A 17,155-nucleotide genomic window follows, 5' to 3' on the forward strand; every position below is an offset into this window, starting at 1 on the left:
TGCTCAAACCACTGAACTCGGGCATAGAACAAGGGTTCCACCTCCGGTGGAGTTAGGTGAGCAGGGCTGACCAGGCTTAGGAGCCCAACTGACGGCAACCAACAGGAGGCACCTAAGTCCCTTTGTGGCAGAAGGCTTGGGCCACCCCTGTCCTTAGCTGTTCTGACTGGCTGGATTCGGCAGCTCTCCATCCAGCACACTGGCTTTTGTGGATCCAGCCCCTCATAAGAAGGGCACCCAGGGCTCCCGCAGAAAAGCCGTAAGGGTGACAGTCTCTGAGTTCTCTTCACCCACTTCTGCACCCCAATTCCTCACTGAGACACTAACAGGCACAAAGTGATGGTCAGTAGCAGCCTTGGTGCCCAGGGATGTGGTCTCAGAGCTGGGATGTCCAAAGCCCAGCACAGGGTGTGACCAGTGTGAAATGAGCTATTTCAGGACACAGAGAAAACACGCCCCTGTAGCAGTCAGCAAATCATGTCGTAGGTTCCAGAAGCCAAACAAGAGGTGGGGGGTGGGGGTGAGAATCGGATATGGGGCCTTTCCCGTCTTGGGAGTGTTGACTCCAGTTCACTCTCAGGGTTGGGGGACTGGCTGGCCCAGAGGGGCAGGGAATGGATATGGGGCCTTTCTATAGAGAGCGTGCCGGCTCTGATCCGACTCCAGGGAAGGGGGCTGGCTGGCTGGCTGAGGGGTTCAGGAGTGGGATAAGGGGCTTTACCCTACTGGGGCACTGGCTCCAATCTAGCACCAGGATTGCAGGCTAGCTGGCTCATGAAGGTGGGGAACAAGAAAAGTAAAAGTTTAGAATATTACTGGTATCCAGTGTGTTAGTTCTTTTACCCTCATGACCTGGGAAGTAATAGGGAAAGGTGGGAGTTTTTAACATAGTTATATTACACATACATTGCTCTCCTGGTGGTTCTTGCCAGAAAATCTCCTCTAATCCAATGGCACTGCAGCGAGGGGGAGACTCACCAGCACAGTGCCTCCTAGGGAATTAGCTCTCCAGTGTACAGAGCACCTCCTACTGGCCAGTGTCTAGCCTGCCGCTGGCACCTGTGTCCCTGCCGGACCCCGGTGCCCTTTACCATGGGGTGCTGCCCCTGCAGTAGCCCCTTATTCTGAGTTTCCCCGCCCAGGGGTACCCCCAACCCTCTAAACCGACTTTGCCTCAGTGGCTGCTGCCAGTCATCATCTCGCCCCCAGTCACTGGGGCAGACTGCAGTGTAATGGCCACTCATCATCGGCAAGGGGTTAGGACCTGCTGCCTTTGCCTATGCCTGGGCTGCCCCTCTGCAGCCCCAGTACCTTTTCATAGGCCTTCACCAAGGCCTGCAGCCTGGGGGTTTAAAAGGCTGGAGCTCCCCAGCTCCCCTTGCCCTTCCCCAGCACTGCTCCACTTCAGGTACCCTACTCCCCTTCCCACTCACTCCAGGGCTAGAGTGAGACTTCTCCAGCTTCTGGCTCACAGGCCCCTTATCAGGGCCAACTGGGCCCTAATTGAGCTGGCCACAGCTGTGTACCATCCGGAAACATACCTAAGGGAAAGGTTATTTTCATGTTTTGTCAGCAGAGGAGTTAAGACCCTCATATCTGTAGCTCATACCCAACCCATCTCACTTCTTTCTCTTAGCATAATAGCTAATAACTGGTGCTCAGAACGCCACAGGGCCAGCAGCCGGGGCCCCTCGCAGCTCTGGGGAACTGCTCGGGGTAAGAAGTCGCTGCCCGCCCGCAGCCAGAGCTCCCACCTTGCTTCTAAAAAGGCCGCCTGATGAGGCTGATGCCTACAGCTCGCAGTCTCACAAACCCACGGTGCAGCAGCGACAGGCCCAACTTTGCTGAAAAAGGGGGCATTTCCCGCAGCCTCCTCACATGTCCACCCGACCGGATCGCTTTCTGGAACAGCGGGGCAGGCCCACAGGCGGCGGACGGGGCCTGCCTTGCCCCGCGGACGGCTTTTGAGGCGGCCTCCCGTGGCCTTCTCCCAAAGGATGGACAGAAACCCCGGTGGCCAGAAGGACACAGCAGATGGGCGTCCGGAGAGGGGCTCAGCAGGGACCGGTGGCGGAGAGGTTTCTCCCCACGATCTTAAGGACGGCGAGACACCGGCCCGGAGAGCGCCCTGGGAGAGTGTGTGAAAATGGAAGGTCTGGAAAACAGGGAGCGAGGCGGGAAGGGGCGCCTCACGCCCTGCCCGCGTCGGTCCCGGCCGCAGCGAGCCCGTCCCGGGGCGGGGCCCTGCCGCAGGCGCCCCGGGGCGGGGCGGGTTCACCGAGCCGACACCGGTCGGGACGTGCGGCCCTCGGGAGCCCAGCAACAAGCCGCGCGCGCGGAGGGGCGGGGCGGGGCGGGGGGGGGGAGTCGGGCCCGGGAGCTGAGGCTCCGCCCCCCCCCCCAGCGAGCAGCCCGGGGACACGAGAGTTCGCCTGAGCAGGCGCCGCTGCTGCCGAGGTGGGGGCGGGTCTGAGAGGCGCCGGCTCAGTGTGGGGCTGGGCGGGGTCTCTGTGGCGGAAGGGGTTGAGGCGCCGGCGGGAGGAGGGAATCAGGCTGATCCCGGCACCTGCCCTTACCTGGGCTGGAGAGGGCGGAACCGGCCCCGGGGCAGGCTGGGAGAGGTAGTTCCTGACTCTCCCGCGAGCGGAAGTGACGTCGGACCGGGGAGGACGAGCCGGGCTCGTGCGGGGCCCTTGGCGCCTCTCCCAAGGCGGAGAAGCGTCTGGTGCCGCTCGAGCTCTGGGCATGCGCAGAGGGAGGGGGGCGGGGCGGGGCAGGGCGGGAGTCCCGCATTCGCAGAGCTCACCGGCTGCTGCGGGAGCGGGCTGAGCGGCAGGGTCTGTGCCGGGGCGACCTTCATTAACCCCCCCGCGCCCGGCCCGCGCCCTGCTCCCGCTGGGGCCGCCCCGGGCCCTGCCCGCCCCGCTGCCGAGCTGCCGCCTCCAGGTACCGGAGCGAGCCCCGGGGGCGGGGCGGTGACGCTGCCCCAGTGTCCGCGGGGACCCGGCCTCGGGCGGCGCCGGGACCTGCTCCCGGGGGGGGCCGCGCCCGGGGGGGCTCGGAGCTGCTGTCCCAGCGGGAGCCCAGCGCCCCCCGGCGGGGTCTGGACGGGGCAGCGGGTTAAGGGGCGAGGCTGGGAGACCCCGACCCCGCGGGGCCGGGCTGGGGGGCCGCTCTCTGCCGGCAACAGGGCCCGGGCAGGCCCGGGAGGGGACGGGGGCAGCGAGCGGCCCCCCCCGGAGGCGGCCCGGCCCCAGGCTGCGGCCAGGAGCTCGTTCCTCCGCGGGGCCGCGTCCTGCCGCACCTGGGAGACGCCTCGGGGCTGCCCAGCCCCAGGGGAGCCGCAGCCAGGCCCTGCCCCGCGCCGCCGGGACCGGGGGGGCTCCTGGGGAGGGTCCGGGGGGGGCCTTGAACGGTCCCTGTGCAGCCTCAGGAAACCCCCGGGGGAGAAGGGGGGGCGGGAGGTGAGTGAATTGGATCCTTTCCCCGCTGGTGCCGCTCACACCCTGATACAAATTCTCTCCAGTTCTTCCCCTTTTCTCTCTCATTATCTCACACGTGGCTATAAAATCCGGGGTGATTCCCCCCCCACACACACTTTCCCCTCAAATGATCAGCTCTCTCCCGATTTCCCCCTGTTCTCGCCATAATTCTCAAATGTCAATTTCAAATCTCTGGTGTGGGGGATTTTCTCACCCATTTTACCTGCAGCGCTTTGTCCGTGTCTAGGTGAGACATTGTTCCCTGAGTCGTGCCCAAAACATGGCTGCCCCTGGAGTGGGGATGGGATGAGACGCCTCTTCTCCGCCAGGGTGGGGGAAGCGAGGAGCAAGTGTCCCCTGTGGAGACTGCCCAGACCCCGGTTTCCCAATCCCACTTGCTGGCCCCAAACTGCCAACACAGTTCTCCCCAGCTGTCCATTGACCCTCACCCAGGAAGCCTTCCAGCTCCTCCTCCTCCTTTGCCCTCTTAAATCGCCGCCTCAAAGGGCTCCTTGCTACCCCTGTGAATGGAGGCAGACGGGGAACCATCACTTTCTGTTTATGTATTGCACAGTATATAAAATCCAGTCAAACAGGTCCCCTTTTCCAACTAGTTATTTCATAGCAATATAAAATTCCCTCTGATCTTGGTGTTTTTCTCTCATGTTATCAATTACTTAGTTTGTGACATGTATTCTTTGCAAATCTCAAAGATTGTTATGAAATAACCTAAACATTTGCCCCACTTGTTCTCTAGTTGTCTATTTCTAATTGAATATGCCCTGAGATTTTCCCTGTCTCTCTAATTATAAAATACTAAGAAAATCTCAGATTTACACTTTTTCCTCAGATTCTTCAACGTGGAAATAAAATGTTTGGAAATTTTCCCCATTTCCACTGTATTCATTTTTCAAATATTGATGTGAAATACACTCAGATTTTACCTCCTATCAACAACTGATATAAAAACCCTCTGCTTTTCCACTTTCCTCTCTCTAATTTGCAAAATGGCAAAACGGGAGGAGGGGCGTCCTAGGCAAAGGGCATGGCAGAGGCTCTGGGGGCTGCTCTTAAATTTGTGCCCCGAGTCCTTCTCCTAGATGTGGGGGTGAGGGAGGTGGGAAGGGGGTTAGCACTGCTACACAATGACCTCTTCCACATCACTCTGGACTCATCCTTTCTGAAATCTGGTTTCATTGAGACCATTGTTAATCCAGAGTCACTGTATGGAAAGACAAGGAGTGACTCCAGATGAACAGTGGGGCAAATGAGATTAGCAATTCTCCCTGTGAGAAGGTGCTCTCATTAGCTGCTCTCCCCAGAGAGCTGAAGGAGGGAAGGCTGCTCAAAGGCTCTGTTCCTCTTGCCTAAGGATATTGGGGTTCAGCTTCCTGGGTCAGATGCTGCAGCCTCCATGGTGATCCGGGAGACCAGCTTGCTGCTACCCTTGCGGGGCTTCTGTGCTGGGAAGTGACCTTAATTAAAGCTTTTTCTCTGCCAGGCCCAGGTGCTGACTTTCTCTATCTGGTACTAGCCCCTTGGGGCAGATCTGGGCTCTGTTAATACAAATTCTGAGCCACAAACTTCAGGTAACTGAAAGACCTCAGGGAAAGTGCTGGGGACTGGCAAGAAAGTGACTCTGCACAAACAGCCCCTCCTCATTTCTCCTCCCATTAGCAATTGTCAGGAGAAAATCCAGCGGTGGGATTGCAAAGAACCCAGGAATGGGACTTTCCCAGCCAGAGAGGCAGGGAGAGAGGACAGGGGAAGGAGAGACTGAAAGGGGCAGTGGTAGAAATGAGTGGGAAGAGAGATTTCCAGCTCTAGTTCACCCGGACACACGTGTTGCAGCATCCCTGGGCAGAATCACTTTCCAGTGAACAAGAAAAGGATCAGACAGAGGAAAAGCCAGTTCCTGACTCCATATTCCCCCTGCTCGGTTGTGGCTGCCGTGGGGTCCATGTCCGAGGAATCCCCTGGAGTGACTCCTTTGCTTCTGCTCTTTTCTAGCATTGTGTTGAGGGACTTTGTTACGGGGTGGGGGGAGGGAGAAGGGAGGTTAAAAATGTCTCTGTGGGCTTAGCCTGGCAGGAGGGGCCAGGTCTACACTGAAATAAAGAGATCAAGCATTTTTCCAGCAGGGCAGAATCTAGGATATCTGTCTGCAGGGAAAGGGCCCTGGGGGAATTCTGATGTGAAATTAACTAAAGCCTGTTCTGAAACCCCCACAATTACGCTTCTCGCCCTCCCAGGCTACAGAACGAAGTCCATGTTTCACTCCAGCTCCTCCCATCCTCCCATGGGACCGGGAAGAGAAATGGCTGCAGTGGAGTCAGCTCAGGTAGGGATTACTGGGGAGTTTTGGGTGGGTTCCTTCTGGAGGGAGGGGGACAGCAAATACACCAGAGACGGGAAGGTTTGCGCAGTCTGGTTTGGAGGTTGGTGCGGGGCAGGAAATCCACAAGGTGGAGAAAGGGAGGAGGACGGGGGGTGGCAAACCTGCTGGGAGTTATTGAATAAGTGGCCTAGATTCTGGGAACAGACCCATGAGGTTGGGAGGTGGAAATGCTCTAATTTGTTGATCAGAAAATAACCCACCTACATGGGGCTAGGAAAACTAACCAGACTCATAGTGCGGGAGCCTGACCCGACTAAGCAGCGGGTGCCATGAGATATGAGTAGGGCACCCACCAGTCAGGCTGAGGGGAGATTCCCCTCCCTTCATATCCAGCTCCTCGCACTGAGGAGCGTGATGGACTTCCTACCAGGGAGCTCTCCCTGGAGCCTGCTGGGGGCTCCATCTCCTGTATCAGTCTGTGGCTAGTAGGTGTGTGATGGATCTGGTGGGAGAGAGGTGGGGCTCTCTCTTCGTCCCCTAACCCTGGTGGTTCCAGGATGCTCTGAGCGAGGTGGGGGCGGGAGTCTGACCGTGATCCACCCAGAGCTTCCATTTGATTGGCTCCTCTCCCACACAAAGAGAGGGGCAGCAGCTACTGAATGTTGGACTTTTGCTCTTTCAGGGGCCGGTGACCTTTGCGGAGGTGGCTGTGTATTTCACCAGGGAAGAGTGGGCTCTGCTGCACCCTGCTCAGAGAGCTCTCTACAGAGATGTCATGCAGGAGAACTATAAGAATGTGACCTCGCTGGGTAAGGATTCCCGTCCCCTCAGTTCTTGGAAGGGGAAATGAAGAGATACGGTTCACGCCACCCCCCAATGGCATCTCTGCTCTGTCCTGTTTCAGCATCACCCCAATATGCCAGTAACACACACGACCAGAGACCTTCCCCTGCTGAAGAACACTTTGGGAACAGAGCACAGGAGCAGTATCGCACAGTGTCAGATATCTCTTTTTGCTCAAGTAAAACTGGGGCTTAGGTCCAGCATAACCAACAGAAGCTTCCTACCCCCGGCCTTCTCGGAAACCCTGAGCCTACTCCACCCGGACCAGAATGTGCTTGGGGTGTAACAAGCAGGCTGCTGGAGTCAGAGCTGCTGGTCCAGGGCTACTTATCACACAGACACTCAGTGCGTCCTTGAATGCTGGCTGGGGTATCCAGACAGGGGAGCTCCAACAGCAGAACATTGAATCTCACCCAGGATTACAGATGACACAAGTCCTCATTGGTCTGGATTGCACTGCAGCGTGTGAAAATGGCTTATGTTGGTAGTGAAACTTCCTAAGACATGGAGAGTCTTGCTTCTCCATCCGCACGTGTAATAGCCACCACCTCTCTTCTCTGCAGGCTCCTTGGCTTTTTGATTACCTCATTGTCACATGACCCCGATTCTTATTTTTCACATTCTGCTTTTCTAGACTAATTAGCATCTGTTGCTCCTGAATTATAGCTTCTAATTTCCCAGTGTTCTCCACACCCAGGGATTTTCCTACTCCCTCCCGTTACACTGGGCTCACTAGATTCCCTAGTACATAAGAGCGGCCACGCTGGGTCAGACCAAAGTTCCATGTAGCCCAGTGTCCTGTCCTTCGACAGTGGCCATGATTTTATAGACCTCTCTCATATCCCCCTTTCGTCTCTTTTCTAAACTGAAAAGGCCCAGTCTTTTTCATCTCTCCTGTCATAAATATAAAGGGAAGGGTAAACCCCTTTGAAATCCTTCCTGGCCAAGGGAAAGCTCTTCTCACCTGTAAAGGGTTAAGAAGCTAAAGGTAACCTCGCTGGCACCTGACCAAAATGACCAATGAGGAGACAAGATACTTTCAAAAGCTGGGAGGAGGGAGAGAAACAAAGGGTCTGTGCGTCTGTCTATATGCTGGTCTTTACCGGGGATAGACCAGGAATGGAGTCTTAGAACTTTTAGTAAGTAATCTAGCTAGGTATGTGTTAGATTATGATTTCTTTAAATGGCTGAGAAAAGAATTGTGCTGAATAGAATAACTATTTCTGTCTGTGTATCTTTTTTGTAACTTAAGGTTTTGCCTAGAGGGGTTCTCTATGTTTTTGAATCTAAATTACAAGCTGGTAAAGATAAGCTTAGGAGGTTTTTCATGGGTACAGATGTGGGGACCTGCATGAAAAACCTCCTAAGCTTATCTTTACCAGCTTAGGTCAAAACTTCCCCAAGGTACAAAATATTCCACCCGTTGTCCTTGGACTGGCCGCTACCACCACCAAACTAATACTGGTTACTGGGGAAGAGCTGTTTGGACGCGTCCTTCCCCCCCAAAATACTTCCCAAAACCTTGCACCCCACTTCCTGGACAAGGTATGGTAAAAAGCCTCACCAATTTGCCTAGGTGACTACAGACCCAGACCCTTGGATCTTAAGAACAATGAACAATCCTCCCAACACTTGCACCCCCTTTTTCCTGGGAAATGTTGGATAAAAAGCCTCACCAATTTGCATAGGTGACCACAGACCCAAATCCTTGGATCTGAGAACAATGAAAAAGCATTCAGTTTTCTTACAAGAAGACTTTTAATAAAAATAGAAGTAAATAGAAATAAAGAAATCCCCCCTGTAAAATCAGGATGGTTGATATCTTGCAGGGTAATTTAGATTCAAAAACATAGAGAACCCCTCTAGGCAAAACCTTAAGTTACAAAAAAGATACACAGACAGAAATAGTTATTCTATTCAGCACAATTCTTTTCTCAGCCATTTAAAGAAATCATAATCTAACACATACCTAGCTAGATTACTTACTAAAAGTTCTAAGACTCCATTCCTGTTCTGTCCCCGGTAAAGACCAGCATATAGACAGACGCACAGACCCTTTGTTTCTCTCCCTCCTCCCAGCTTTTGAAAGTATCTTGTCTCCTCATTGGTCATTTTGGTCAGGTGCCAGCGAGGTTACCTTTAGCTTCTTAACCCTTTACAGGTGAGAGGAGCTTTCCCCTGGCCAGGAAGGATTTCAAAGGGGTTTACCCTTCCCTTAATATTTATGACATCTCCTCATATGGAAGCTCTTCCATACCACTAATCATATTTTTTTCCCTTTTCTGAACCTCTTCCAGTTCCAGTATATCTTTTTTGAGATGTGGCAGCCACATCTGCATGCAGTATTCAAGATGTGGGCGTACCATGGATTTATAGAGAAGCAATATGATATTTTCTGTCGTCTTCCCTATCCCTTTCTGTTTGCTTTTTGACTGCCTTTGCACCTTGAGTGAATGTTTTCAGAGAACTCTCCACAAGGACTCCAAGATCCTGCTCTTGAGTGGAAACAGCTAATTTACACCCTATCATTTTATATGTATAGTTGGGATTATGTTTTCCAATGGGCTGCAATACGTGCTATCCTGACATCTAGTACTGCTGAGCTCCTGCATTCAGTAATATCCCTGCCCTTCCTGTTTCCTTTCTCCACTGAACCCCACCAGCCCATGCTTACTGTTCCCGGCTTCCCCAGGACTGACTCATTGTCTCTGGACTTCTCTGTCAGCAAGAAGCAATGCCAGGGAGACTTGCCCTCTGTCTGGAATCTTCGATTTTTGGGACAAGGATTTACTTTCTCTGTGTTTTTAGGAGACTCTTTGAAACTGAGCGTCTGTGACATTAACCACAGTACAATCTGAACTATTGAACAGCTGTTTCCGCTCATTTCCTCAAGCTGCAGTGCCTTTTACACGGCTTTACTGTGAGAAGAGCCACACCTGGGCGGTTAACACACAGTCTCCAGCATGTAACTCGCTCCCAGCTTCACAGTATTGACTGCTGCTAGTCAGTGACTCTCAAGTTACAGTACACCACAGGAGAACCTCAGAAAATTCTCTGGTCCCAGACTTTCCCCCAGAAATGTGCATCTTGCATTGTCCAGCACGCTGCTGAACAATGCAAACTCATACAAAGTCTGTCATTTCATCAGTGGAAAATGACATACACCAGCCTCGTTATTCCAAATGGAGTTTCCAACACACTTTAATCCAAACACACTGGTTACATAAAACAATAAAACAAAATTAACTACCTAAAAAAAAGGATTTTAAGTGACTACAGGTAATGAGGCCTAAAAGTCAGAATTGTTTACAAAAAAAATACAAGATAAAACAGAAACTAACATCTAACTTAACAAGCTAAAACGGATTCAAAGCAAATGTTTCTCTCTCCATATGCCAAAACAGGCTGGTGGCTGTCCTTTCAGCCAGGACTCCCCTAACCCACCCCTGCGCCCTAGTTGAGTTCTTCAGGAGTTGTCATGAACAGAGGAAAAGGGGGGAGAGAGAGAGAGTCTCAAGCATTTTCCTCACCTCTTTTTATAGTTCAGTCCTTTGTACTAGAAAGAAATTACGTTCTCAGCTGAGTGATGGTGATAGGCTGTCTGTTGTCGATATGAGTTTCAAGTGGTCCCTTTGAAGGAATGTAAACATCTCCTTTACACCTTCCCACTTCCCGAGAATGGCTATTTGACCAGCTGTTTGCCTTGCAGCCTCTGAGGGAACTGGTCTGTGGGTGTTCCCCAAAATTATAACTTTTCAGTAATATCATACAGTAAAATCTCATAATTTTACTTACAGTGTTGCTCCGCATTTTAACAGGAGGATAATATCACGTAGATTGTGTGATTTCAAATGATATCTCACAAGCCATACTATGTCCCAAATTGATCATAATTTTCCAGAAGAGTGAACAAACAGGTACAGACTGACACAATGTCTGTCTGGATGTGTTCCCAGCCGATATGTGGGTATTTGGCATCTTAAAGGACCTGGGGAGCTGGTCCTGGGAATTCATTGGTTTACTCAGTGTGACACTAAGTGGAATTGTGAGATTCTTTATATTATTATTATTTTATTATACCAATATGAATTTTGGTATTAATAAAATAATTAAAATTGCAATGAATCCTGCTAGATGTGCCATGTAAGCCTTTTAACAGGAGGATAATATCCAGTAGATTATGTGATTTCAAATGATATCTCACAAGCCATACTATGTCCCAAATTGATCATAATTTTCTGGAAGAGTGAACATAGGGGTACAGAATGACACAATGTCTCTCTGTGTGTGTTCCCAGCAGATATGTGAGTATTTGGCATCTTAAAGGACCGGGGGAGCTGGTCCTGGGGAATTCACTGGTTTACTAAGTGTGACACTATGTGGAATTGTGAGACTCTTTATATTATTAGTATTTTATTAATACCAATATGATAAAATTGCAATGAATCATGCTAGATGTGCCATGTAAGCCGTCAGTGAAAATATTATGATTTTCCAAGTATGATCGTTTTCTTTCTGTTTGTATCACCTTTCTTTTGTGAGATATAGAGATGTAGGGTATATTTGTAGTTCCAGACTTGTGTAGTGTTTCTGGGTGACACCCCCAGACATATTGGCGTCAGCACTGCCTAGCCTGTTCGATGGCCCATCCAGGGTCATCAGCTGTACAATGAGCCCATGGAAAGGACCAAGGGGATACACCTATTGAGTCAGCGAGACATGCAGGGGTGCGCCTGTGTACTGAGAACTCCAAGGCTTTTCCATGCCATCTGCTGTGAAATTTGTGTTTGGGACACACGAAGTACAAACCACATGGCAAAAGCAATATACAGAGGGTAGCTGCATCGTCTCCATTTTCTCTTCAATCCCTCTTCCTACCTCTGGAGCAACTTCTCTACAAACTGAAGCCTTGAACAAAGGACTGAATGACCCATCCAAGCTGTGGATGTGTTCCAGATGGATTTTCAAACCACTAACTCACCAGTACTGCTAAGAACCTGATGTACAGATTTCGGAATGTACCTGACTGCTTTCCCATTTCACTTCTTTCTGTCTTTCTTTTGTTTAAACCTTTAGTTTAGATACTAAAAGATTGGCTGGCAGCATGGTATTTTGGGTAAGATCCAAACCTATCGTAATCTGTACTGATGCTAACCCCTTGGGATCAGAAGAACATTTTGTTTTTGAGCAAAGTTTTTAAATCACCTCTCACTGTAGTGGACCTAGGTGCTGACTGGGACTCAGAGAACTGGAATGCAATAAAGGGGGCTGTGTGATTTCTTTTTTCAGCTTCTCGGTAACCAGTGTGGGTGATGAGAAGCAGTTTGTGACTGGTCGGTGAGTTTAACTTCAGTGTTAACCACCAGTTGGGGGAGCATATGGTATCCCTTTTTCAGCCTGCCCTAACCTTGGCCTTTTCAGTGAGGGACTGCTCCAGGCACACCAGCTCACACTAAGCACTGAAGTTAAATTAATAGAATGTTTGTTTTTTTCATGACAGAGTCTTATGAAATCAACTAAAGTCCTTTGTTTTGTTTCATCTGAGCAGGGTTTCCAGTTTCCAAACCTGATGTGATCTCCCAGCTGGAACAAGGGGAAGAGCCATGGGTCCCAGAGGAAAGAGAGATCCTGAGAGCTCCCTGTATAGGTGAGGAAACATTAAACCAACTCAGAATCTATAAGGGCCTGAAAGAAACATCTGGGATGCCCTACAAAGTGTTGGGAGGTCTCTCAGTTCATTATTGTCTCTAGCAGGGGACGTATCCTCAGGGTAAATATAGCTCATGCCTTCCTATAGATCCTAGCAGACACCAGGCAGAAGTTTCCTCCCTTCCCCCTGTGAATTTGGATGGGATGTGAAGGCTGAATTGATCCCCCTCCTCTCTCCTATTTGGTGGAAGAGTCTGGGGATGTTCAGTACCTGATTTTTATTTGACCCCTCTCCAGCACTTGTTTTCGTTTGGTTTTCCCCTTTCCATCCCTGTTTGCAGTTTCTATCTCTATCACAGCAGGTGATGCAATGCTCTGTGAGAAGGAGGAGCAGAATTCTCAGCAGGAAAATGTTGAGCAAGTGGATAAACACAGAGAATTATCGCAAAGATGGAAAAGGAATGTGTCCAGGAGTCATGAGCAGGGAAAATCCTTTGCGATTCATCACAGACCAGAAAGAGAACAGGGAAACCACCCATTGGAGAAAATGGGTAAATATATTTCCTGTTGGGGAACTCAGCAGGGCCTCAAGCGAACCAGAACCCAACAGGAAATCCTCAGGAGAAAGATGAAAAATACATGCAGTGAGTGTGGGAAAAGCTTCACTCAAAGATCAGGCCTTTCTGCTCATCAGAGAACCCACACAGGGGAAAGGCCCTACAAATGCAGTGAGTGTGGGAAAAGCTTCATTTTAAAATCAGGCCTTTTTCGGCATTATAGAATCCACAGAGGGGAGAGGCCCTACGAATGCAGTGTGTGTGGGAAAAGCTTCATTCAAAGCTCAGCCCTCTTTCAGCATCAGAGAATCCACACAGGGGAGAGGCCCTACAAATGCAGTGAGTGTGGGAAAAGCTTCATTGAAAAAGCATCCCTTTTTCAGCATCAGAGAATCCACACAGGGGAGAGGCCCTACGAATGCAGTGAGTGTGGGAAAAGCTTCATTCAAAGATCACACCTTTTTGACCATCAGAGAATCCACACCGGGGAGCGGCCCTATCAATGCAGTGAGTGTGGGAAAAGATTTATTCGAAGATCAAGACTTTTTAAGCATCAGAAAATCCACACAAGGGAGAGGCCCTACAAATGGATTGAGTCTGGGAAAAGCTTCACGAACAGCTCAGCCCTTTCTGCTCCTCAGAGAATCCACAAAGGGGAGAGGCCCTACAAATGCGGTGAGTGTTGGAAAAGCTTCAATAGCAGCTCAGCGCTTTCTAATCATCAGAGAATCCACACAGGGGAGAGGCCCTTCGAATGCCGTGAGTGTGGGAAAAGCTTCTTTCAAAGATCCCACCTTTTTCACCATAAGAGAATCCACACCGGGGAGACGCCGTATGAAAGCAGTGAGTCTGGGAAAAGCTTCACGAGCAGCTCAGCCCTTTCTTATCGTCAGAGAATCCACACAGGGGAGAGGCCCTACGAATGCCGTGAGTGTGGGAAAACCTTCACTAGCAGCTCAGCCCTTTCTTCTCATCAGAGAATCCACACCGGGGAGAAGCCCTACGAATGCTGTGTGTGTGGGAAATGCTTCACTAGGAGCTCAGACCGTTCTAAACATCAGAGAATCCACACAGGGGAGAGGCCGTATGAATGCAGTGAGTGTGGGAAAAGCTTCACTCAAAGATCAGACCTTTGTTATCATCAGAGAAGCCACACAGGTGAGAGGCCCTACGAATGCAGTGAGTGTGGGAAAACCTTCACTAGGAGCTCATCCCTTTATAAACATCAGAGAATCAACACAGGGGAGAGGCTCTGTCATAAATATAAAGGGAAGGGTAAACACCTTTAAAATCCCTCCTGGCCAGAGGAAAAACCCTTTCACCTGTAAAGGGTTAAGAAGCTAGGATAACCTCGCTGGCACGTGATCAAAATGACCAGTGAGGAAACTGTCTGTGTGATGCTTTTGCCGGGAAGAGAAAAAGAATGAAGTCTTAGAACTTAGTAAGTAATCTAGCTAGATATGCGTTAGATTCTGTTTTGTTGAAATGGCTGATAAAAGAAGTTGTGCTGAATGGAATGTAGATTCCTGTTTTTGTGTCTTTTTGTAACTTAAGGTTTTGCCTAGAGGGATTCTCTATGTTTTGAATCTGATTACCCTGTAAGGTATTTACCATCCTGATTTTACAGATGTGATTCTTCTACTTTTTTTCTTCAATTAAAATTCTTCTTTTAAGAACCTGCTTGCTTTTTCATTGTTCTTAAGTTCCAAGGGTTTGGGTCTGTGTTCACCTATGCAAATTGGTGAGGATTTTTATCAAGCCTTCCCCAGGAAAGGGGGTGTAGGGTTTGGGGAGGATTTTTTGGGGAAAGACGTTTCCAAGCGGGCTCCTTCCCTGTTATATATTTGTTAGACGCTTGGTGGTGGCAGCAATAAAGTCCAAGGGCAAAAGGTAAACTAGTTTGTACCTTGGGGAAGTTTTAACCTAAGCTGCTAAAAACATCTGTACCCTAAAGCTCAAAGTGGGGAAGGAACCTTGACAGGCCCTATGAATGCTGTGAGTGTGGGAAAAGCTTGACTCAAAGATCAGAACTTTATAATCATCAGAGAATCCACACAGGGGAAAGGCCCTACAAATGCAGTGAGTGTGGGAAAACCTTTTCTAGCAGCTCAGTCCTTTCTAGTCATCAGAAAATCCACACAAAGGAGAGGCCCTATGAATGCAGTGAGTGTGGGAATACCTTCTCTTGGCACTCAGCCCATGTTAGCCATCAGAGAATCTGCAAGGGAGATCAACACCATAAAAACCTCTAGGGCTATCAGTACTTCTTTTCTTTAATACTTTCCCTGATTCCTGCATAGTAACTTGGAATGCTGTTTGAACTGTTTGCTGCACCGTCATCCCTCAGCTTATCCAGATGAGTGCCCCATTTTTGCCTTTTGCAGTTTGCCCTCTTGAGGTGGACCTATTTGTCCTTTTTATTGTCCCATGAGTAATTTGAGTGTGCGCTTCCTATCAGGAACCAGGGAGCATCACATTTATACCATTCCTCCTATTGCAAAGTTATTGTTAGTCACCAATGATACAGATTGTATCATTGCCAGTTGTTCTCATGTTGCTCTGGGTTTTGCTGAAGAGCAGTTATATTGGGAACTTTTCAAATTATATGTAAATGAAGAGAAACGGGGGCCAGAAAAAAAAAGGATAATTTCAGCCTCTGTGACACTGGAAGGAGATGGGGTGACTCAGAGATTTCCTCCTTCCCCATCATTGCAGAACTGTTAGCTTTTGTCTGAGCCATGTCGAGTTTACCTCTAAAAAGAAAAGGAGTACTTGTGGCACCTTAGAGACTAACCAATTTATTTGAGCATGAGCTTTTGTGAGCTACAGCTCACTTCATCGAATGCATACCGTGGAAACTGCAGCAGACATTATATACACACAGAGATCATGAAACAATACCTCCTCCCACGCCACTGTCCTGCTGGTAATAGCTTATCTAAAGCGATCATCAAGTTGGGCCATTTCCAGCACAAATCCATGTTTTCTCACCCTCCACCCCCCCCCCCCCCACACAAACTCACTCTCCTGCTGGTAATAGCCCATCCAAAGTGACAACTCTCTTCACAATGTGCATGATAATCAAGGTGGGCCATTTCCTGCACAAATCCAGGTTCTCTCACCCCCCTCCAAAAACCACACACGCAAACTCACTCTCCTGCTGGTAATAGCTTATCCAAAGTGACCGCTCTCCCTACAATGTGCATGATAATCAAGGTGGGCCATTTCCAGCACAAATCCAGGTTTTCTCACCCCCCGACCCCCATACACACACAAACTCACTCTCCTGCTGGTAATAGCTCATCCAAGGTGTGGGCCTTTTCTCTCTGGGCCAGGAAGGAAAGGAGTGTGTAAATGAATTTACCTCTCCCCCCTGCATCCCAGCCAAGGAGCATTCTAGCGTGTCTTTGCTTTACACTGGGTGTCTGTGAAGCTCCTCGAAGTATTTAGGGCTGAATTCTGCGCTCCCCCCAGTTTACAGATTCCCTTGGCTTCTATGGAGTCACTCCTGACTCTCACCAGTGCAAGAGGAGATTCATACCGGTAGCATAGAGCAGGGGTTCTCAAACTTTTCTTTCCGCGGATCACTTGAAAATTGCTGAGGGTCTCAGCGGACCACTTAATGATCTTTCCAAAAGTCATTTGTACCATTAGCTAACTATTGCAAAGCTAACCCTCTTGCATACATATTATCTGCACACATCGCGCAGTCTTAAGATGCTAAACAGATCTGTGAGTCAACTAGAAATAGTCCTGCTCTCCTTGTAAATATTAATACTGTCCTTTCCAGTATCTGAAAAGATTGTAAGAGGCATTCACTCAGGCTTATACAATTTCTCTGCCATGTCCACTCCAAATTTGATTTATATTTTATACACATAGAAGAGTAACAATAAGTAATAAAGCGACACAAACAGCAAAACAAACCCACATACAAACAAGTGAAAACACTGAGAATACGAAGGGAAGCGAAACATCCAGTGGTTGGTTTGGGGGATTTTAAATGAGTGTTGAGGACCCACGTAGTGGAAGTGCAACAGAGCCCTGGAGAAACAGGCAAAGTTCAAGGTCTCCTGGTTTCACATTGTGCGCGTGTGTCACCAACTCAAAAACCATTTTTACAAGCCCTGGGGCCCATTAACACATGGCTTGGAGTTTGCAGACAGATCCCTGCTTCAAAGAGCTTGCAAATAAGGTCTTTATCCTACAAAACACCTGGCAGGACCCCAACCAAATCGAGTGCTGATGGCTACTCAAGAGTCAGTGGAACTACTTTCAGAGTAGCA

The 17,155-nt window shown here is 49.6% G+C and overlaps 1 protein-coding gene across 1 annotated transcript in view; it reads left to right on the top strand.

Annotated features, from left to right (window-relative positions):
* LOC144929068 (uncharacterized) overlaps nt 1–14,502 on the top strand; it is a 31,718-nt gene extending 17,216 nt beyond the window's left edge. Inside the window, exon 6 of the mRNA XM_078848575.1 lies at nt 12,952–14,502. Coding sequence (XP_078704701.1) covers nt 12,952–14,158 — 1,207 coding nt within the window. The 3' untranslated portion in view covers nt 14,159–14,502. The remainder of the gene's footprint in view (nt 1–12,951) is intronic.
* Nucleotides 14,503–17,155: the final 2,653 nt, after the last annotated feature.

The sequence above is a fragment of the Lepidochelys kempii genome, chromosome 14, assembly GCF_965140285.1.
Source record: "Lepidochelys kempii isolate rLepKem1 chromosome 14, rLepKem1.hap1, whole genome shotgun sequence".
Classification (NCBI taxonomy): Eukaryota; Metazoa; Chordata; order Testudines; family Cheloniidae; genus Lepidochelys; species Lepidochelys kempii.